At 48.4% G+C, this 19547-nt stretch overlaps 1 protein-coding gene across 3 annotated transcripts in view; it reads left to right on the top strand.

Moving 5' to 3' along the window:
- Positions 1-6124: 6124 nt before the first annotated feature.
- The window catches only part of TRPM2 (transient receptor potential cation channel subfamily M member 2), a 64050-nt gene continuing 50627 nt past the window's right edge, over positions 6125-19547 (top strand). For 2 of the 3 annotated variants that reach the window (XM_054040526.1, XM_054040525.1), the window contains exons 1-3: positions 6126-6211; positions 15620-15868; positions 16952-17037. In XM_054040526.1, the coding sequence (XP_053896501.1) occupies positions 15704-15868; positions 16952-17037 (251 nt within the window). In that variant the 5' untranslated portion in view covers positions 6126-6211; positions 15620-15703. Of the gene's footprint in view, positions 6212-15619; positions 15869-16951; positions 17038-19547 lie in introns of all 3 variants that reach the window. The other variant, XM_054040524.1, reaches the window with a different exon arrangement.

Below are 19547 nucleotides of genomic sequence, written 5' to 3' on the forward strand. Positions count from 1 at the left end.
TCTCCTTGCTCTGCGGCTCCCTGTGCTGGCGTACTGTCATAGGCTGCGTATTGTGGGATAGGGAGGGAGGCAGTACACTTGATAGGTCTGAACCACACCCTGGCACCCCAAGCCCTAACCCTGCTCTGCCCCAAATGCCCCTGAAAGGAGGCAGACTCTGAAACCTTCCAGGAAGGGCAGCTATCGGGGGGGGGGGGGGGGGGAGGGACTCTGATAGGCCAAGGGAAACAAGTTCTGGAGTCATAGATGCAGCTATGACCCTCCCTCAACAACTCTTTCCCAGAACCCACCAACATCCCCCCCATTCCTCTAGAGTGTGGGCCATAAACCATTTGCTTGCACCAGTGCCCCAGCCTTGTACCGTCCCTGGCTAATTACTGCCCCAGCACCAGCTGGGTCTGACATGAGCAGGATGTCAGGATGCTGAGTACCCTGCACCTGCAGCTCGGCACTAGCTCTCGCAAAAGCTGGGTCATTACACAAATTGAATCTATTTCCCCATGTTAAGTATCCTCACACCTTTTTGTCAACTGTCTGAAATTGGCCATCTTGATTATCACCACACAAGTTTTTTTTCTCCTGCTGATAATAGCTCATCTTAATTAATTAGCCTCTTAGAGTTGGTATGGCAACTTCCACCTTGTCATGTTCTCTGTATGTATATATATCTTCTTACTATATGTTCCATTCTATGCATCTGAAGAAGTGGGCTATAGCCCATGAAAGCTTATGCTCAAATAAATTTGTTAGTCTCTAAGGTGCCATACATACTCCTGTTCTTTTTGCGAATACAGACTAACACGGCTGCTACTCTGAAACCTGACAAAAGCCACAGATTCCCATGAAACAGGAAGGGTGAAGGCATAGATCTCTGCAGGATTCCCCCAGAGGGCCCCAGCGTAGGAAAGCAAACTTGCTTCAAACTCCCCTCCACTAGGAAGGATTGGACACACTTATGAGCAGTTCAGTGTTCCCTGCTAAAGATGACTGAACTGGTGCGAACAAAACTCCGTGTTAATTATGTTGGATGCAGGTGATGGCTATAAAAAAACCAGCATGGACGCTTTGTGGGAGAAGATCGGTCTAGCAGGACCAGCACGGTGTCTTCTCCACGCCCATGCGTACAGCCTCGCTGACAGGCAGGAAGGAAATCCATGTCTGCGATTACAAAGGTGACAAAGGAGAGGTGTAGTAACAACACCATCGTCAGCTGGAGTGCCAGGGGCATGCTGGAGAGGACCCTGAAGGCCGCCGTCCACTCGCTGTATGTGGAAACCCAGAAGTGGAAACCGGACCAGGGTAAAGCCTGGTTGACCAGCAAGTGGGACGCCAGCAACCACTTCCTCGCCAGGGGCAGCTTCACCCATTTCGCCGACTGGCGGTTCATCCACTGTGCTCGGCTCAACTGTGTCCTGCTCAGTGGAGCCGTCCGCCACGGGAACTGAGACAAGCGTTGCAGGAAGTGCAGCTACTCCAACGAGACCCTGCCCCTCATCCTGTGCAGCTGCAAGCCCCACTCCAGAACCTGGCAGTTATGCCACAACACCATCCAGAACTGCCTGGTGAAAGCCATCGCACCGCACCTGGGGGAGGTGTGCTGTCCCCGGTACCGACAGCCAGCTACGACCTGACATCGTCGTCACCGATGAGGCCCAGAAAAAGATCATCCTCATCAATGTCACGTTCTCCTTTGAGAACAGAACCCCGGCATTTTGCGAAGCCTGAGCTCGTAAGCTGGAAAATTATGCCCCCCCTGGCCAACACCCTGAGAGCGAAGGGCTACGAGGTGCAGATGGACGCCCTGATAGTCGGAGCCCTGGGTGCCTGGGACCCCTGCAATGAGCGTGTGCTGCGGACCTGCGGGATCGGTCGACGCTACACACAGCTCATGCGGTGCCTCATGGTCTCAGATACCATCCAGTGGTCCAGGGACATCTACACCGAACACATCACCAGCCCTTTTGCACACAGAACTAGACACGTTCCATTGTCTACAGCCAAGCTCTAAGATATAACCGCATTTGCTCCAATCCCTCAGACAGAGACAAGCACCTACAAGATCTCTATCAAGCCTTCTTAAAACTACAGTACCCACCTGCTGAAGTGAAAAAACAGATTGACAGAGCCAGACGAGTACCCAGAAGTCACCTCCTACAAGACAGGCCCAACAAAGAAAATAACAGAACACCACTAGCTGTTACCTTCAGCCACCAACTAAAACCTCTCCAGCGCATCATCAAAGATCTACAACCTATCCTGAAAGATGATCCCTCACTCTCACAGATCTTGGAAGACAGACCTGACCTCGCTTACAGACAACCTCCCAACCTAAAGCAAATACTCACCAGCATCCACACATCACTGAACAAAAACACTGACCCAGGAACCTATCCTTGTAACAAAGCCCGATGCCAACTCTGTCCACATATCTATTCAAGTGACATCATCATAGGACCTAATCACATCAGCCATACCATCAGGGGTTCGTTCACCTGCACATCTACCAATGTGATATATGCCATCATGTGCCAGCAATGCCCCTCTGCCATGTACATTGGCCAAACCAGACAGTCTCTGCGCAAAAGAATTAATGGACACAAATCTGACATCAGGAATCATAATACTCAAAAACCAGTGGGAGAACACTTTAACCTGTCTGGTTATTCAATGCGGGTGGCTATCTTACAACAGAAAAACTTCAAAAACAGACTCCAAGGAGAGACTGCTGAGCTGGAATTGATATGCAAACTAGATACAATCAATTTAGGATTGAATAAGGACTGGGAATGGCTGAGCCATTACAAACATTGAATCTATCTCCCCTTGTAAGTATTCTCACACTTCTTATCAAACTGTCTGTACTGGGCTATCTTGATTATCACTTCAAAAGTTTTTTTTCTCTTACTTAATTGGCCTCTCAGAGTTGGTAAGACAACTCCCACCTGTTCATGCTCTCTGTATGTGTGTATATATATCTCCTCAATATATGTTCCATTCTATATGCATCCGAAGAAGTGGGCTGTAGCCCACGAAAGCTTATGTTCTAATAAATTTGTTAGTCTCTAAGGTGCCACAAGTACTCCTGTTCTTTTTGCGGATACAGACTAACACGGCTGCTACTCTGAAATCTGTCCTTTTGCACACAGCCTCTTCCTGGGTGTGAAGGGGCAATTAACAAAGTCTTTGTACTGTATTGTGATGTCCCACAATGGCCCATATAGTTTTGATAACCATCCTGATGAGCAGGAGACAATCCCTCCTGACAGGTACATAGTTCCAGACCAAACATTTGTTACAGAGCAAAAACGTAACTATTACCTTATAGCAGATGATAAAAGATATTATAAGTGAGATTAATGCATGCAGCAACTTACAAGCATTTCATAAAGGCTAACCCCATTGTTATAAGTCCAATACCTATCTTAGTCATACTGCAGAGGTGAGCTGGTCTGGTCTCCAGCAATGAATTTGTCAGTGCTCAGCTGAAGCCTAAAGCCTTGGCAAGAGCTGGCCCCTGGTTTGCCAGCATCACGCATGGGAGTACTGGGGGGGTTAGGGCGGGGAGAGGTGAGAAAGGAACAGGTTGGGCTGCTACACTATGCATGGGAGGGTGGGGAAGAAGAGACAGCAGGCTCTGAGCTGTGGGGCTCTTTACATTCTGGGGGCTCCACTCCCTCCTCCCTGTTCCCTGCTGCAGAACGTGCACTGGCCCAGCCCCAGGATCTACCCACTGCCCATGTGTTGATGCGCTCCCCCTGCCTCCACACCCTGCGTGGGAGAGAAGTGCTATTGTACCCGCGGTACCTAGGTGCAGAGGCCCTGATCCTCCACTGAGGGCTTTTCCCCAGCAGAAATGTAAATGAATTGCTTCATGGTAATTAAATCCCAGAGCAAGGTCATGCGATCCTACGCTCTGTAACTAGAGATGTTTCCCTTCCCAGCTCTGTTCTGTAGGGACACATGATCTTTCACCAGACACCTTTGCTAGGGTTGCCAGATGTCCGTTTTTTGACTGGAAAGCCCGGTCGAAAAGGGACCCTGGCAGCTCTGGTCAGCATCGCCGACTGGGCCATTAAAAGTGTGGTTGGCGGTGCTGCGGGTCTAAGGCAGGCTAGTCTCTACCTGTCCTGGCACTGTGCTGCGCCCCCAACGTGGGGAGCAGGTCCGGCTCCTAGGTGGGGGGGGGCATAGGGCTCCGCACGCTGTCCCTGCCCTGAGCATGGGCTCCGCACTCTCATTGGCCAGGAACCATGGCCAATGGGAGCTGGGGGCGGGGGGGAGGATGGATCCTGTAGTTGAGAGCACTGCATGGAGCGTCCTGGCCCCCCCGCCTAGGAGCCAGACCTGCCAGCTGCTTCTGGGGTGCAGCGCGGTGCCAGGTCAGGCAGGGAGCCTGCCTTAGACCCGCAGCACCGCCAACCAGGAGCTGCCCAAGGTAAGCCTGCACCTCAACCATGAGCCCCGACTCCCTGCTCCAGCCCTAAGGCCCCCCAAATCTGGAGCCCCCTCCTGCAACCCAAGCCCCTCATCCCTGGCCCCATGCCAGAGCCCGCAACCCTAGTCCAGAGCCCTCACCCCCCCATCCCAAACCCCATCCCAGAGCTCACCCACACCCTGAACCCCTCAGCCTCACCCCCCAGCCTGGAGCCCCCTCATGTTCCCCAAACCCCTCATCCCCAGCCCCATCCCAGAGCCCTCACCACCAGCCCACACCCCCTCATGCACCTCAAGCCCCTGCCTCAACCAACAGCTCCCTCCCGCACTCCGAATCCCTCGGCCCCATCCCCCAGACTGGAGCCCCTCCTGCACCTCAAACCCCTCATCCCCAACCCCACCCCAGAGCCTGCACCCCCAGCCAGAGCCCTTACCCCCTCCCGCACCCCAATTCCCTGCCTCAACCTGGAGCCCCCTCCTGCACCCTGAACCCCTCATTTCTGGCCCCATTCTGTAGTCTGCACCCCCAGTTAGAGCTCTCACCCCCTCCCACACCCCAACCCTCTGCTCCAGCCCAGTGAAAATGAGTGAGGGGGTGGGGGAGAGCGAGCCACTGAGAGAGGGGCAATGTAGTAAGCAGGGCCTTGACCTCGGGGAAGGGGCAGGGCAGGGGATGGGGCCTCAGGAATGGGCAGGATAGGGGGTGGGACCTTAGGAAGGGGTGGGGCTAGGGTGTTCATTTTTTTGCAATTAGAAAGTTGGCAACCCTAAGCTTTGCCTTGCATATTAGGAAGCTACAACGATCTCTGGAAAAAAAATCATCTGCCCCTTTTGAAAATAAGGAGCACGACACTGCGATGGGAGTGCTGAGAGCTCCCAGTGTGGCACGTGGAGCTGTAATATAGGGACAGCTAGTGCCTGGCTAGTATTCCCTGCATTTTTCTCAGGGCAGGAGCTCAGTCCAGAGACCCATCTGGCTGCTACACGGGTGCCGTTTGCTGGCTCAGCTTTGCTTTATAGCATGGTCATGAAAGGGAGGAAATCGGAAAGGAAACTAAATGGAATTTTTGTTAATTCGGGAGAGAACCCAAACGATTAACCTAGTGTAGAACACAGTGTAGACACCTCATTTAGAGCACAGCTGCATAATAGGAGAGAGAGAATGTATGTTTAATGGGACTTTATTGCCATGAACTGTAATTTAAGAGTAGAGTGTTTACTGCATATAATGCTAAGTATAGTGAGATTGGTTATGTACTCAGGAATTGCTAAGCAGCGGATATACTATTCTTTTCAGCTCCTATTCTTGCAGATGGGGCCCTTGTACATAACAAAGCAGCCACTGATTAAGAGTTGTAAAGCGTGGTTCAGATTTTGGAGTATCATTTGCATTGTTAAGCTGAAGCTACTCGGGAGAAAGAAAGTGCCTTGTCAGGCTGTGGAATGGAAAGGGTTCATCTGCAGTTTACAAAGGGTGTGTGACTCACCAAGGTCTAGCAAACTCTGGATTTGTCCTTATGCCTAAAGCTCCCTAGCAGGTCTAGGGACTGCTTCTGCAGTCTGATTTGCTGGAAGGCTGCCAGCAGCAACCCCGTCTCCTCCTCCTAACTGCAGTCAGTCAGTTCAGAGATGCCTCAGCTGATTCTTCTCTCATCACCTGGGTCTCAACTAGTCAAATGACCTGCCTGGAGGGTGAGCGGAAGGGACATTCCCCAGGCCTGGCACCGAACGTCTGAGCAGGAGATGCAGGAGGAGGATGCACAGCAGGTGCAGGCAGGTACATTGTTTGGCATGTACATTTTCTGTGTCGGGTCTTAGCAGATTTTCAGGAACTTCAGCCAGGGCCTAGAAGCTGCAAAGCCTGGGAATTGCTGTCCCAGACAATGTCAATAGCACCCAGTGCCCTGCAGAAGGACAGAATCTGACAGAAATGCCCCTGAGGGCTGTCCAAAATTGCTCAGGAATCATGCTACCTGCAACTATTCTGTAGGGCAAGGCTGCAAGTACCCTTTAATCCACTCAAAACCTCTTTGGGGTCCTCACATGCCATGTGCATGTATGCATGTGACACGTGAGAGCTCCTGTGTACATGTGCTCCCTGTAAGATAGGCTGTGTGCATGTCCACCTCGGAAGATGTGCCTGTGCTTTCTCTTTGTAGGTTTGCCCATTGGAGGGCCCTGTGTGAATGCCCTTCAGCAAGCACTGTGCCTGCTAGGCACTGCTGGCTAGCTTAAGGTGTGCCACAGGCCTGAGTTTTATCCTAGCCTCTCTTTTCAGACCCACAATTTTGTAGGAGCAACCAATGATGGGCACATTTGATGACATAATTTAGCCCTCCGCGTAACACGTTGCTAGGCTTGTAAAGGGTAGCATTGATGCCCACAAATAATTGCAAGCACAGAAGGAAGGCCAGGCTGGCAAAATCTGGCCCCTCAAGTCAATGGGACTGGTGCATCCCAGTTCCCTAGGGCCTTTTGTAAGCCTGCCCTGCATGGTGATCTCCTCACCATGGTGACCTGGGCATTTCCATACTGTATGCATTGTTACCATGGCCCTTCTTGCTGCTGCGTCCAGCCTATTCCTAGAACACCACTGCGCCTCATTTCACAAGGCCGCTGTGCCCATAACCCACGAGTCTCGGAACATTCTGTACAAAGGGAGCCAATGGTGAGCTACGGAGAGGGGAGTGGTCCCAGGGTGAGATGGGGCAAGAGGCAGCTACTCCAAGAGAGCTCCAAGGGCCCGAGCCTCAACCCAGGAAGGAGCAGAGAGCAGGTGGAGGACGGAGAAGCACAGTGAGCAGGTGGAAGTCATTATTGTGCCCAGAGCGGGCTGGGCTCTGGGGGCAGAGACAGACTTGGGAGCCCTCTGAAGGCATGGAGGGTGTTTTTGCCTGGAGCTGGGTAACAGGTGATATTGTGGGGAGTCATTGAAAACAGACTGTGTGAACAGCAGGGTGAGCTGGTCCCTTTATTCAGTGGGAACCAGTGTTCCCTCTAATTTTTCCCACCCATGTGCGGAATGAATTTTGTTATGTGCACCAGTACGGAGGTGATGTGTGACTGAGGGGTTCGGAGTGTAGGAGGGGGCTCAGGGCTGGGGCAGGGATGAGGGGCTCAGGGCTGGGGCAGAGGGTTGGGGTGAGGTTTCCGGCTGGGGGTGAGGGCTCTGGGGTGGGGCCAGGGATGAGGGGTTTGGGGCACAGGCTGCCCCAGGGCTACAGTGGGGACTCCCCCCAGCCCTCTCTCCCTGCAGCAGCACCTGGGACCATGGGATAGGCACCTCTCCCCCGGCCGCAACAGGTCTGGGCCGGGTTGGGGCCATGGGATAGGTGCCTCTCCCCCAGCCATGGCAGGTCTGGGGCTGGGGGAGAGACATCTCTCTCCGCTGCAGCCTGAGTGCCTGCGTGGCACTTAATAGGCTGTTGCGCGGCTGTGCAGCTTAGAGGGAACTTAGGTGGGAACAGCCCAGTCTGGAGGCTGCCTTGGGGCTCTTGACGTTATACTGAGCAGTGCCCTACTTGCAGTGTAATGGGGTTCCCTGGCTGACTAGGGACCTCCCTGCAACGGTTCGTGTTCCTCCCCCATTGTACTGTACCAGCCATATCCTCAGCAGCTTGATTCTCCAGCCTAGTCACCCAGGCTCTGGCAGCTGTGAACACTCTCACAGCCCCTGGCTGGCAGCTCAGCACTCCCACCCTCCACCCCCATGGCTACATTAACCCTCACCCTCACTTGGCAATTCAGTGAACAGCACAAGGAAGAGGGACCCAGGTCAGGGTCCAGGCTGGCAGCTGTTGTGCCCTACACATGCTGGGAAATGGCTTAATATGAAAGGTATTCCACTTCCACTGTGCTTACAACTCACTTGCTCCTGCATGGGGCCATCACCGCTGCTAAGCTAAGCTGAGGAACACATGGTTCCCAGCCAGGGTAAAAGGGAAGTGGCCAAGGGTCAGAAGGCTACATGGCCACAGCTAACCCTTATCAGGCCAGAGCCTGGCCCTACCCACATCAGCACATGCTGGCTGTAGCACTTTAAATGATGGTGATCCTTCCCCGTGGATGGGATTACTGAATACAGTCCCCAGGCTAGCCAGAACTCGGCTGGAACAGCTAACTGAGGGTTCTGCCGTGAGATCAGGCACAGGTGGGGAGCTCCCACAGGTAAGCAGCTAGCCCAGCTGCACAGAGCGAGTCCTAGGAGAGCAGAATCTTCCTTGCAGTCAGCGGGCTCCTGATCCGTAAGCAAATACCTCACAAATACCAGCTCAAATTGCTGGACATTACACCAGTAACAAACAGGCACCCAGCAAACCAGGCAAAGGGGAACTTGGATCTTTTATTGGCCCAGGTCATACAAGGCTGTAGAACTAGAGTGCAAGTCCTGGAGCAGTGGATAGGAGATGGGGGAGATGGATACAAATGGCTTTAGAAACTGATTCTTGTCATATAGAGTCTTTTGCAAGGAATTGGTATGGCTGTTGTGGATAAACCTGCCTGGAGAGCAAACAGGTCTCTCCTAGTGCGGGTGGACTATGCCACTGGGGCCCCATAAGCAGTGACCCACTTCTCCACCCCGTTCAAGCAGAGCCCTGATTACTTGCAGGGAATCTTCAGCAGAGGGAGTTTTCCTTGGGAGGTTTTATCTGTCCCGGAGACCAAATTTATGTCAGCCCTGCTCCCCTGGGTAGTGGGAAATTGTGAAGCTAGTGTGGCTGGGGTACTTTGTGTGACACGCAGGGATGGTAGCAGATGGATCTGTGCTGAGCCTGATGAAGTGGAGGACATGGAAATGAGACACCTTTTTAAAGAGTCAGGGACAATCCTGGACCTTCTGTGAGTTACTATACTCCTTTCAGCACCATGCTACCCCTCTTTCCAACATCTATACAAGCAGATACCAGAGAGGGTGAGAGGGGATTGCCTTCTGCTGTTTGATGGAGGCATTGAGCAAAATACAATATTAACTAACTGTGATTTTGTTCAGCCATCTCTAATGCATGTTGAGGATTTCTTTGATGTAGGCCAAGGCCCTCTTTAGCCAAGATACTGTTTCCCTCCCCTAAAATGTCCCTGCCTCATTCCATGCAGCAGGTGGCTAGTACTCTGGGAATGAGGCAGCTTCTCAATATTTCTCTCTCTCCACTCATCATTCAGTGTGTAACCCTCAGGCCTTATTTACTGCAAACCATCCCAAATAGCCACTAAATACAGAATTATCATAAGAACATAACAACATAAGAAAGGCCGTACCGGGTCAGACCAAAGGTCCATCTAGCCCAGTATCCTGTCTACTGACAGTGGCCAATGCCAGGTGCCCCAGAGGGAGTGAACCTAACAGGCAATGATCAAGTGATCTCTCTCCTGCCATCCATCTCCACCCTCTGACAGACAGAGGCTAAGGACACCATTCCTTACCCGTCCTGGCTAATAGCCATTAATGGACTTAACAACCATGAATTTACCCAGTTCTCTTTTAAACTCTGTTATAGTCCTAGCCGTCACAACCTCCTCAGGTAAGGAGTTCCACAAGTTGACTGTGCGCTGCGTGAAGAAGAACTTCCTTGTATTTGTTTTAAACCTGCTGCCTATTAATTTCATTTGATGACCCCTAGTTCTTGTATTATGGGAATAAGTAAATAACTCTTCCTTATCTATTTTCTCCACATCACTCATGATTTTATATACCTCTATCATATCCCCCCTTAGTCTCCTCTTTTCCAAGCTGAAGAGTCGTAGCCTCTTTAATCTCTCCTCATATGGGACCCGTTCCAAACCCTTAATCATTTTAGTTGCCCTTTTCTGAACCTTTTCTAGTGCCAGTATATCTTTTTTGAGATGAGGAAACCACATCTGTACGCAGTATTCGAGATGAGGGCGTACCATCAGTTTATATAAGGGCAATAATATATTCTCAATCTTATTTTCTATCCCCTTTTTAATGATTCCTAACATCCTGTTTGCTTTTTTGACCGCCTCTGCACACTGCGTGGACATTTTCAGAGAACTATCCATGATGATGCCAAGATCTTTTTCCTGACTTCTTGTAGCTAAATTAGCCTCCATCATATTGTATGTGTAGTTGGTGTTATTTTTTCCAATGTGCATTACTTTACATTTATCCACATTAAATTTCATTTGCCATTTTGTTGCCCAATCAGTTAGTTTTGTGAGATTTTTTTGAAGTTCTTCACAGTCTGCTTTGGACTTAACTATCTTTAGCAGTTTAGTATCATCTGCAAACTTTGCCACCTCACTGTTTACCCCTTTCTCCAGATCATTTATGAATAAGTTGAATAGGATCGGTCCGAGGACTGACCCTTGGGGAACACCACTAGTTACCCCTCTCCATTCTGAGAATTTACCATTAATTCCTACCCTTTGTTCCCTGTCTTTTAACCAGTTCTCAATCCATGAAAGGACCTTCCCTTTTATCCCATGGCAGCTTAATTTACATAAGAGCCTTTGGTGAGGGACCTTGTCAAAGGCTTTCTGGAAATCTAAGTACACTATGTCCACTGGATCCCCCTTGTCCACATGTTTGTTGACCCCTTCAAAGAATTCTAATAGATTAGTAAGACGATTTCCCTTTACAGAAACCATGATGACTATTGCTCAACAGTTTGTTTTTCTATGTGTCGGACACCTCTAGAGCCCTTTTTAAATATTGGCGTTACATTAGCTAACTTCCAGTCACTGGGCACAGAAGCTGATTTAAAGGACAGGTTACAAACCTTAGTTAACAGTTCCGCAACTTCACATTTGAGTTCTTTCAGAACTCTTGGGTGAATGTCATCTGGTCCCGGTGACTTGTTAATGTTAAGTTTATCAATTAATTCCAAAACCTCCTCTCGTGACACTTCAATCCATGACAGTTCCTCAGATTTGTCACCTACAAAAGCCAGCTCAGGTTTGGGAATCTCCCTAACATCCTCAGCCGTGAAGACTGAAGCAAAGAATCCATTTAGTTTCTCCACAATGACTTTATCGTCTTTAAGCGCTGCTTTTGTATCTCTATCATCAAGGGGCCCCACTGGTTGTTTAGCAGGCTTCCTGCTTCTGATGTACTTAAAAACATTTTGTTATTACCTTTGGAGTTTTTGGCTAGCCGTTCTTCAAACTCCTCTTTGGCTTTTCTTATTACATTCTTGCACTTAATTTGGCAGCGTTTATGCTCCTTTCTATTTGCCTCACTAGGATTTGACTTCCACTTTTTAAAGGAAGTCTTTATCTCTCACTGCTTCTTTTACATGGTTGTTAAGCCACGGTGGCTCTTTTTTAGTTCTTTTACTGTGTTTCTTAATTTGGGGTATAATACATTGAAGTTGGGCCTCTATTATGGTGTCTTTAAAAAAAATTCTGGGCCTGCTTATTACTACAGTACCTGAGTGCCTCATTCCCAAATATTAGTGACTTTGTCTTTTCTATTGTAAGATAGCAGTTTTTGAAAATTTTACCTGTGGGGGCCTGTCTTGAGAAACCCATCAGTGAGGATCCCAAAAGACAGTGTACATTTTTTCCTGCTTTTGATCTTGACAGTCCCATTGGACACCTGGGGATAATAATATGCAGCTGAGTGACTTAGGAGCCTATGTTCCATTTTCTAAAGAACGCTAGGCACACAAGGCTCAGATGCTCAAAGGCACTTAGGTATCTAACTCCCATTGACATCCATGGGAGCAATGGGAGTTAGGTACCTAAAAGCCTTTGAGGATCTGGGCTGCAGAAGCCCAAGTCTGTAAATTGCTAAATTATTTCAATGGTTTTGAAAATTTGATCTCAAGTGGATTTTTCATAGGGGCCGAGCACCCACAGAACCTGTTGACTTCAGTCTCACATGTGGAGCTCAGCCCTTAAATGATGTATCTCAAGTTAAACACACAGAAAATGAGAAGTACAGAACTGGTGGCCACCCGTGGAAACATTTGGTGTGATGATCTAACCAACATCTGCATGTAGGAGAGCAAAGGCCAGAACCTAGGTCTCCTTAGTTACAGTCAGCTGCCTTAACCACATGCCCATTCTTGTTCCTCCTGTAGTTTTCTGCCTCATTCCTGACACACTTTCCAACTTTTGCAGTGAAAAAGCAAGGGGTTCTACTGACAGTAGCTTCATTTACCGCTTAACTCCAATGCATTCAGGGAGCACCATCCAGCCTGTGGACTGAATGAGGCAGAGGTTTGTGGGGGGCTGTGGGAATAGTGTGTGATCATTAAATTAAAGACAGCATCATAATGCACGAGAGAGCTGAACTAAGGTTGCATGATTTTTTTCTTCATTTTGGTGTTTCCTAACTTTTCAGTGCTTGACTTTACAAGCTGATTAAAATAATGTTAATCTGGTTTATTGTATGTAATTTTCCAGGTTATTTTAAAAGAAACATACACAATCTATCCATTTCAACAGTGAGAAAACCACCAGGCATCAACAGGGCTATCAGTCCATGGTCTTCAGCCCCATAGCACAGCCCTCCACCACTTGAGCTAAGGGCTAACTCCATTTGCTACCAGTGGTAGAAGGGTGTGAGCTTTTCTGTGGACCAGCCACTAGAGAAGGGGATGTAAGACATATATGCCTAGATCCTAAATACCTTTTCAAATCTGGGCTATAGAAACTGTGGGCAACATATGCAGGAGTAGCCCCATTTCACAGGCACATAGCCAAGTACATAGAGGTGGCACCTTTTCCTTCCTTCTTCCGCCTGAGAAGCTGTGGGGCTAAGCAGCTGAGAACTGGGGGTAAAATAGTGGAAACCTGGATTCTATTCCCAGCTGTGACAGAAATGACTGAACTCTTCCAAAAGAAAATTCAGCCTGAGGCAGAGACCAAGCATAGACAATTGCAGCCTGAACAACTGGCAAAGCAATTCAACCTGGGGTTATAATTAGAAATGTTAGTCAGATCAGGTGTCAAGTTCTGGGTCAGGAGGCAAGGTCCAAATCAAGCCAAAGCCAGTAGGAATGGTAATAGTAGCTACAGGAGATCCACGCTGCTACCTAGAGACTTCCTGGAATATCCCTGGGGTTCAATATATGGCAGGGAGCCAATCAGGAGCTATGAGGTTGCTGCCTGTCTGTCCCCTTGAGGCGGGACTTTCCAGGCGCTGTGTCTACAGCTGGTTGTGGGTAGTGGAGCTGGAGCCAGAGCTGATTATAGCTGTTGCTGGGTGGTAGTATGGTGCTGTTTGCTGCCTAGCCGCTCTGCAGGGCTAGGTTTAAGATCCACTGGGCTTTACATAGACTCAGGGAACTCAATATGTTTCACTTAACTAAGAGAAGGTTGTGGGGTGACTTGCTCACAGTCTGCAAGTACCTCCATGAGGAACAGAAATCAGAAGCGTTTGAGTCTAGAGATAAAGTTGTATCCAAGGGCTGGAAGCTAGGTAAATTCAGGCTAGAAAAAAGGTGTACATTTGTAACAGTGAAGGTAAGTAACCATTAGCACAATTTCCCCACAGCTGTGAGAGATGCTCCATCACTGGCCATTTTAAAATCAAGATTGGATGGTGGTTTGTTTTTCTAGAAGATCTGCTCTGGTTCAAACAGGAGTAAATTCAGGGCAGTCCTATGGCCTGTGTTACACAGGAGGTCAGACTAGATGATCACAGTGGTCCCTTCTGGTCTGAAATCTATGGACAGTGCCAGAGAGGATCATGATGAGCAAAAGAGGACAGGAACTTATTTTTACAAAAATATTTCATGTGAAACATGGCATTTGCAGCACAGTTACACTAGCTAGTGCCATACTGGGGCATTGGTCCCATATTGTGCCACCTACTGAATTAGCAATAGCATCTGGTAGCATCTCGGGGACCTTAATGAGGGAGACAAAAAAATTAGCACATCTAAGAAAACAACTGTACATCAAGACTGCAACATTTGATCCTATCCCTTTGCCGGAAAACTGGCTTATTTGCTCATGACTCAGACAGCCTGTGATGTGGAGGCTGAATCATTCTGCCAGGTGTATGAATAAATAATAACCATAACACTTTGCCTTTTTATAGCACATTCCAGCTGAAGATCTTAAAGTGCTCCACAGACATGAATGAAATTAGCCTCATGGCACTGAGGGCGCAGTTGTGGCTTTAGACCACACCTACAGGTGGAGTCTGTCAGTCCAGCAGGGCTCCCAGAGGCAGTGTGCATACACCTCGCCCCGGGGATCTGGGAGTCAGGGTGAACTTGGAGGGTGCTACACCCTTTGAAAGGAGGGAGCATGCACTCTGGCTGCCTGACATTCTAAAGACAGGACAAGTAACATACTAGCCGGGTGTGGTGCAGGGGTAGCTGAGGGTTTGGTCTGTATGCGCAGAGCGAGCTGGATGAAGGTGGATAGCTGGTGGGTAGCCGGAAGGTGCTTGACCCACCCCAGCAGGGTGAATAGGGAAGACACATGGGATTTCTAATCCATAGAGAGAGGGTGGATCGGATAGATTGGGTATTTTCCCATTTGGTGGCATCCTGGCTTGGGGTGGGCAAGGTATCATTTCTGGGCTGTGTGTGGGATAAGTGATGTGGAGAATGGTTTGTGGTTGTGTCTCTGGGTCATATGCCATGGGTGATAGATAAAAAATTAACAACTCAGCTGTTGATGATATAGATATGAGCCCACAACTAGGCATATATATTGATATGAACACATACATGTAGATGCAGTGTATGTTACTGTTTAGCTTTGTTTTTTTAATTAAAATCTTCCCTATCTCATAATTTAATTGGTTTAATTTGCAGCAAGGGAGATTTAGGTTAGATATTAGGAAGAACTTTCTAATTATAAGAATAGTTAAACACTGGACCAAGTTACCTAGAGAGGTTGTGGAATCCCCCTCAATGGAGGTTTTAAAGAACAGGCTGGACAAACACCTCTCAGGGATGGTCTAGGTTTACTTGGTCAGTGGTTGGGCTAGATGACCACTCGAGATCCTGTCCAGCCCTACATTTCTATGATTCTGTGATCATTCATTCGGGGCCTGTTGTAGGAAAACAATAGATGAATTTAGAATCTGTGCTATGTGACATGCATAGCTGGTCTAGTTCACATCTGAAACAAATCCCAAAGCATGCTGGGATTGGAGGGAGAGGATTCATGGTGAGGGATGTTCTCCTAGCAGCAAGCCCCAGCTCGAGTGTCCTCGTGTTTCTGATGCATGTTTAGTATTTTCTGTTTCGTTGCATTTCAGTACTTCTCAGCATAACAAACTCGAGAGGCTCTGTTGAGGGTGACAAGAGACCTGCCCGTAGCTGGGAGTGGCAGGTAAACCAGAATGCTACCGCCAGAGCTGAATGGAGTCTGCCCTGATGAGGGAGACAGCTACGTTGTGCATTCCAAGATCTGCGACCTCGAAATGGTTCCCAACCTCAGACGCAGCAATAGTGGCTTCTGTAAGAGCAAGAGGAAGGCTCACTTTGCCACTGGCAATAATGAAAAGGCAAGTTTAGACAATGCTAAGGTTAGGGGGAGGCCAGCAAATACACTGACCATGTATAAGAGTCAGGGGCATAACCAGGAGATGCTCCGAGCCCAGGAGTGGGTTGGTGGGAGTAGGCTAAAAGGGGCTCTCAGTCCAGGAACAGAGTATCATTTGGAGGAGGTAGTAGTTAGGGTCATTACCTGCTTTTCTCCAATAGCCAGGGAGACAGACAAAGTGCCCTGGGAGATGTGGACACATGGAGGAGAGCCATTCTGCTGATCCCATTCACACATGGTGAAAACAAACCCACTAACAGCATCACTCCCAGTCCCAGCGCTGTTCTGATGTTTCTGGAGTGAGAGAGGGCAGGGCATTCACATAGCTTAACCCTTGTCTGCAGGGACCAGTGGCTCACCTGAGCCCCTCTGGCCAACCCCCAGCTCAGGTGATGCCCCATCCCTCTGCCCACCTTAATAATAATAATATATGGCGATATCCTATCTCCGGAAGGGGCCCTGAAAGGTCATTGAGTCCAGCCCCCTACCTTCACTAGCAGGACCAAGTACTGATTTTGCCCCAGATCCCTAAGTGGCCCCCTCAAGGATTGAACTCACAACCCTGGGTTTAGGAGGCCCATGTTCAAACCACTGAGCCATCCCTCCTCCCTAGCCCTAAGGAGAGGGGATTCCTTAAAAGAGCCACAACTCCTTTCTTCCTGCTTGACTAGACAAAGCCCCCACCAATTTAACATGAAATAACTCAAGTTAACCTGCAACAAATTCAAAGTGTGAATAAGCTGTTAGACTCAGCCCTCACTGCTCCTTCATGTCTCACCATTCTCAGTTTTGGGCACACGTTTGTCTGTCTGATACACAGTGTGCTGGCAGAGTCCTCACTCTATCTGTCTAACTGAAAGTGTCAAATTCCCCTTGGGTTTCTTGCTGTTATGACCTTTGTTTCTCTATGTACTGGCTGAGAGCCCTTGCACGCTGAATCTGTGATGTGCCCCTTTTTCTGTGGATCTTGTAGGAACCTATGTCATCTGGTCTTTGTCTGAAACCACTTAGGCCTGCTGTTCCCCTTATTCTCTCCACCCTGTAGGAGAATCTCAGCTCGTGGATTCCTGAAAACATCAAGAAGAAGGAGTGTGTGTACTTTGTTGAAAGTTCCCAAATGTCAGATACTGGGTAAGTCAAATGCACTGATGTTTTCCCGCTTCCATCTGCTTCTTGCTTTACACCCACATTGCAGGAAAGTAGAGTCAACATCCAGTGTTAAGCCCATTTCTGCTAAGAGGAGAGGAATGCAATGATGGTCTTAGAGCTGCACAGAGAGAATACAGAGAGAGATTTCCTGGAGAAGAAATGTTGCGTTTCTTCAGCTTATTCTACAATGCTAAGCACAGCTGGTTGAAAAATGTTGTTCTTATTCCTGTGGAAAACTTTGATGGAAACAAAAAACTTAGTTTTTGTTTAAATTTTCTACAGAAAATTTGGATTTTTTTGGTGGAAATGTGAAAACAGATATATTTTGATTTGCAAATGCAGCCATGATACCTCATGGGAGTTGTAGTTCTAGTGCCTCATGTTCCCATCAGGTAGGCCATTCAGCTGGGTGCAAGGTCACACCAGTGGGGATGGAGTGGCATGCTCTTCCAAATGGTGTGACCTTACACTCACCATGAGTGCAAGGTCATGCCAGTGGTGGTGGGTCCATGCCATTCCCAGAAGTACTATGTTTTCTGGGAATGCATGAGTGGCCACCCTTGCTCCCTTTCTTTATACTGACAATGTATACTTATACTTAGGAGTTACCACCCTTTGAAAAGTGCTTTGAGATCTTCTGATGGCAAGCACTATATAAACAGCTAAGCATTATAGGAATTATTATTTATTATTATTTATTATTTATAGTCTGAGCTGTCTGGATAGTTCCCATGATACACCACAGTCTCCTCTCTTGGAGAGGGAAGGTGGTGCAGCATGAGAGTCCGTGGTGATGGTGCATCATGGGAGGTGTAGTCCAGCTGGGGAGCTCTGCCCATACAAGTGAATGGAGATATACAGAAACTGAACTACAATTCCCATGAAGCTCTGCAGCAGTATTTCCAGATAGAAATATTTGGGGGTTTGGCCAAAACATTTCAGTTTTTTGGGTGTTCTGTTTTTGAACAGAAAACTGAATTTTTCTGCAGAAGGCAGATGCTTTCACAAAAACATTATTTTAGTCAAAAATCCAACAAAATTGTTGACCAGCTCTTATGTAATGTCAGGGTCAAAATCTGGGCAGCTACTCTCCCAGGCAACAGGAGATGGAGGAGACTGCTTCTAAACATGGGGTAAGGGGAAAGGCTTGAATCCTAGCTAATGAATACAGTAGGACTGTGCTAAGTCTCACTGCACAAAGTTGCAAACATGGGTAATCCTCATAAAATCTCCAGTGTTCTCACTGCACATTGCTGATGACTGTAGTGAGGTTGCATTTACTTCAGGAAAATATACTACAGTAATGTATTACTATTGTAGCATTTAGAGGCCCAGGGCCGGCTCCAGGGTTTTGGCCGCCCCAAGCAGCCAAAAAAAAAAAAAAAAAAAGCCGCGATCGCGATCTGCGGTGGCACTTCGGCGGGAGGTCCTTCGCTCAGAGCAGGAGTGAGGGACCGTCCGCTGAATTGCCGCCAAATAGCTGGACCTGCCGCCCCTCTCCGGAGTGGCCGCCCCAAGCACCTGCTTGCGAAGCTGGTGCCTGGAGCCGGCCCTGTAGAGGCCCCACTGAGATCAGGGCTCCATTGTGCTAGGAGCTGCACATAGTAAGAGACAGCCCCTGCCCCAAAGAGCTGGCAAACCAAATAGACAGACACTGGAAGAACCGTTATCCCCTTTTAGTAGTTGTGGAGCTGAGATCCAGAGTTGAGGCCTAAGCTCACACAGGGAATTGGTCCCCAATGCTTAGCCACAAGCCTTGGCTTGTTACACTGTTATGAAGCACTGTCATCTATAATAATAGGAAACCCTGGGTTCCTTCTGCAATGCAGGCAACTCGATGTGGCTCCTGATTATGTTTGTTCACCTACTGACTAGTTCATAGCACTGATCAGTGTGCATCAAGTCTCCTGGACACTGGTGCAGATTAGTGAGCTTCTACCACACTTAACAGGTCAGTGGTGCAAAGCACTCTGCACTACAGCTCGTTGGGAATTTTCAATCAAAACGAATTTTTGATGGAAAATGCAGTTTCTGCAAAGTTAAAATTTTCTATTGGAAAATTTCTATTTTGCCTAAATTTTTCAATATCCTAATGGAAAAATATTTCATGAACTATTTCATTTTGGGTCCATTAACCATTGGACTGCCTTTCCCTTTGGTGGTGCATTGCCTCATGGGAGTTGTAGTTCCAGTGATTCTCCCCCTATGGTCTGAGCTCCAGGGCTGGACTACATGTCTCATAGTGCAGCATGTGGTGTCCCCTCAGACTGACCAGTGTGGTGCATCATGGGAGCTGATTAGAGTGCATCAAAGGAGATGTAGTCTTGCCATGGAGACCTGCTATTGGGGACATTAGGACATGAAGCACCCAGAACTACACCTCCCAAGAGACAATGCAAAGCACTACTGGGATGTGTAGCTCAACATTGAACTGACTCAGAACAAAATGATTTGCCATTTCTGAATTGATATTTTCCAGAATTTTTTGTTCC

Source organism: Malaclemys terrapin, chromosome 9, assembly GCF_027887155.1.
Source record: "Malaclemys terrapin pileata isolate rMalTer1 chromosome 9, rMalTer1.hap1, whole genome shotgun sequence".
NCBI lineage: Eukaryota > Metazoa > Chordata > Testudines > Emydidae > Malaclemys > Malaclemys terrapin.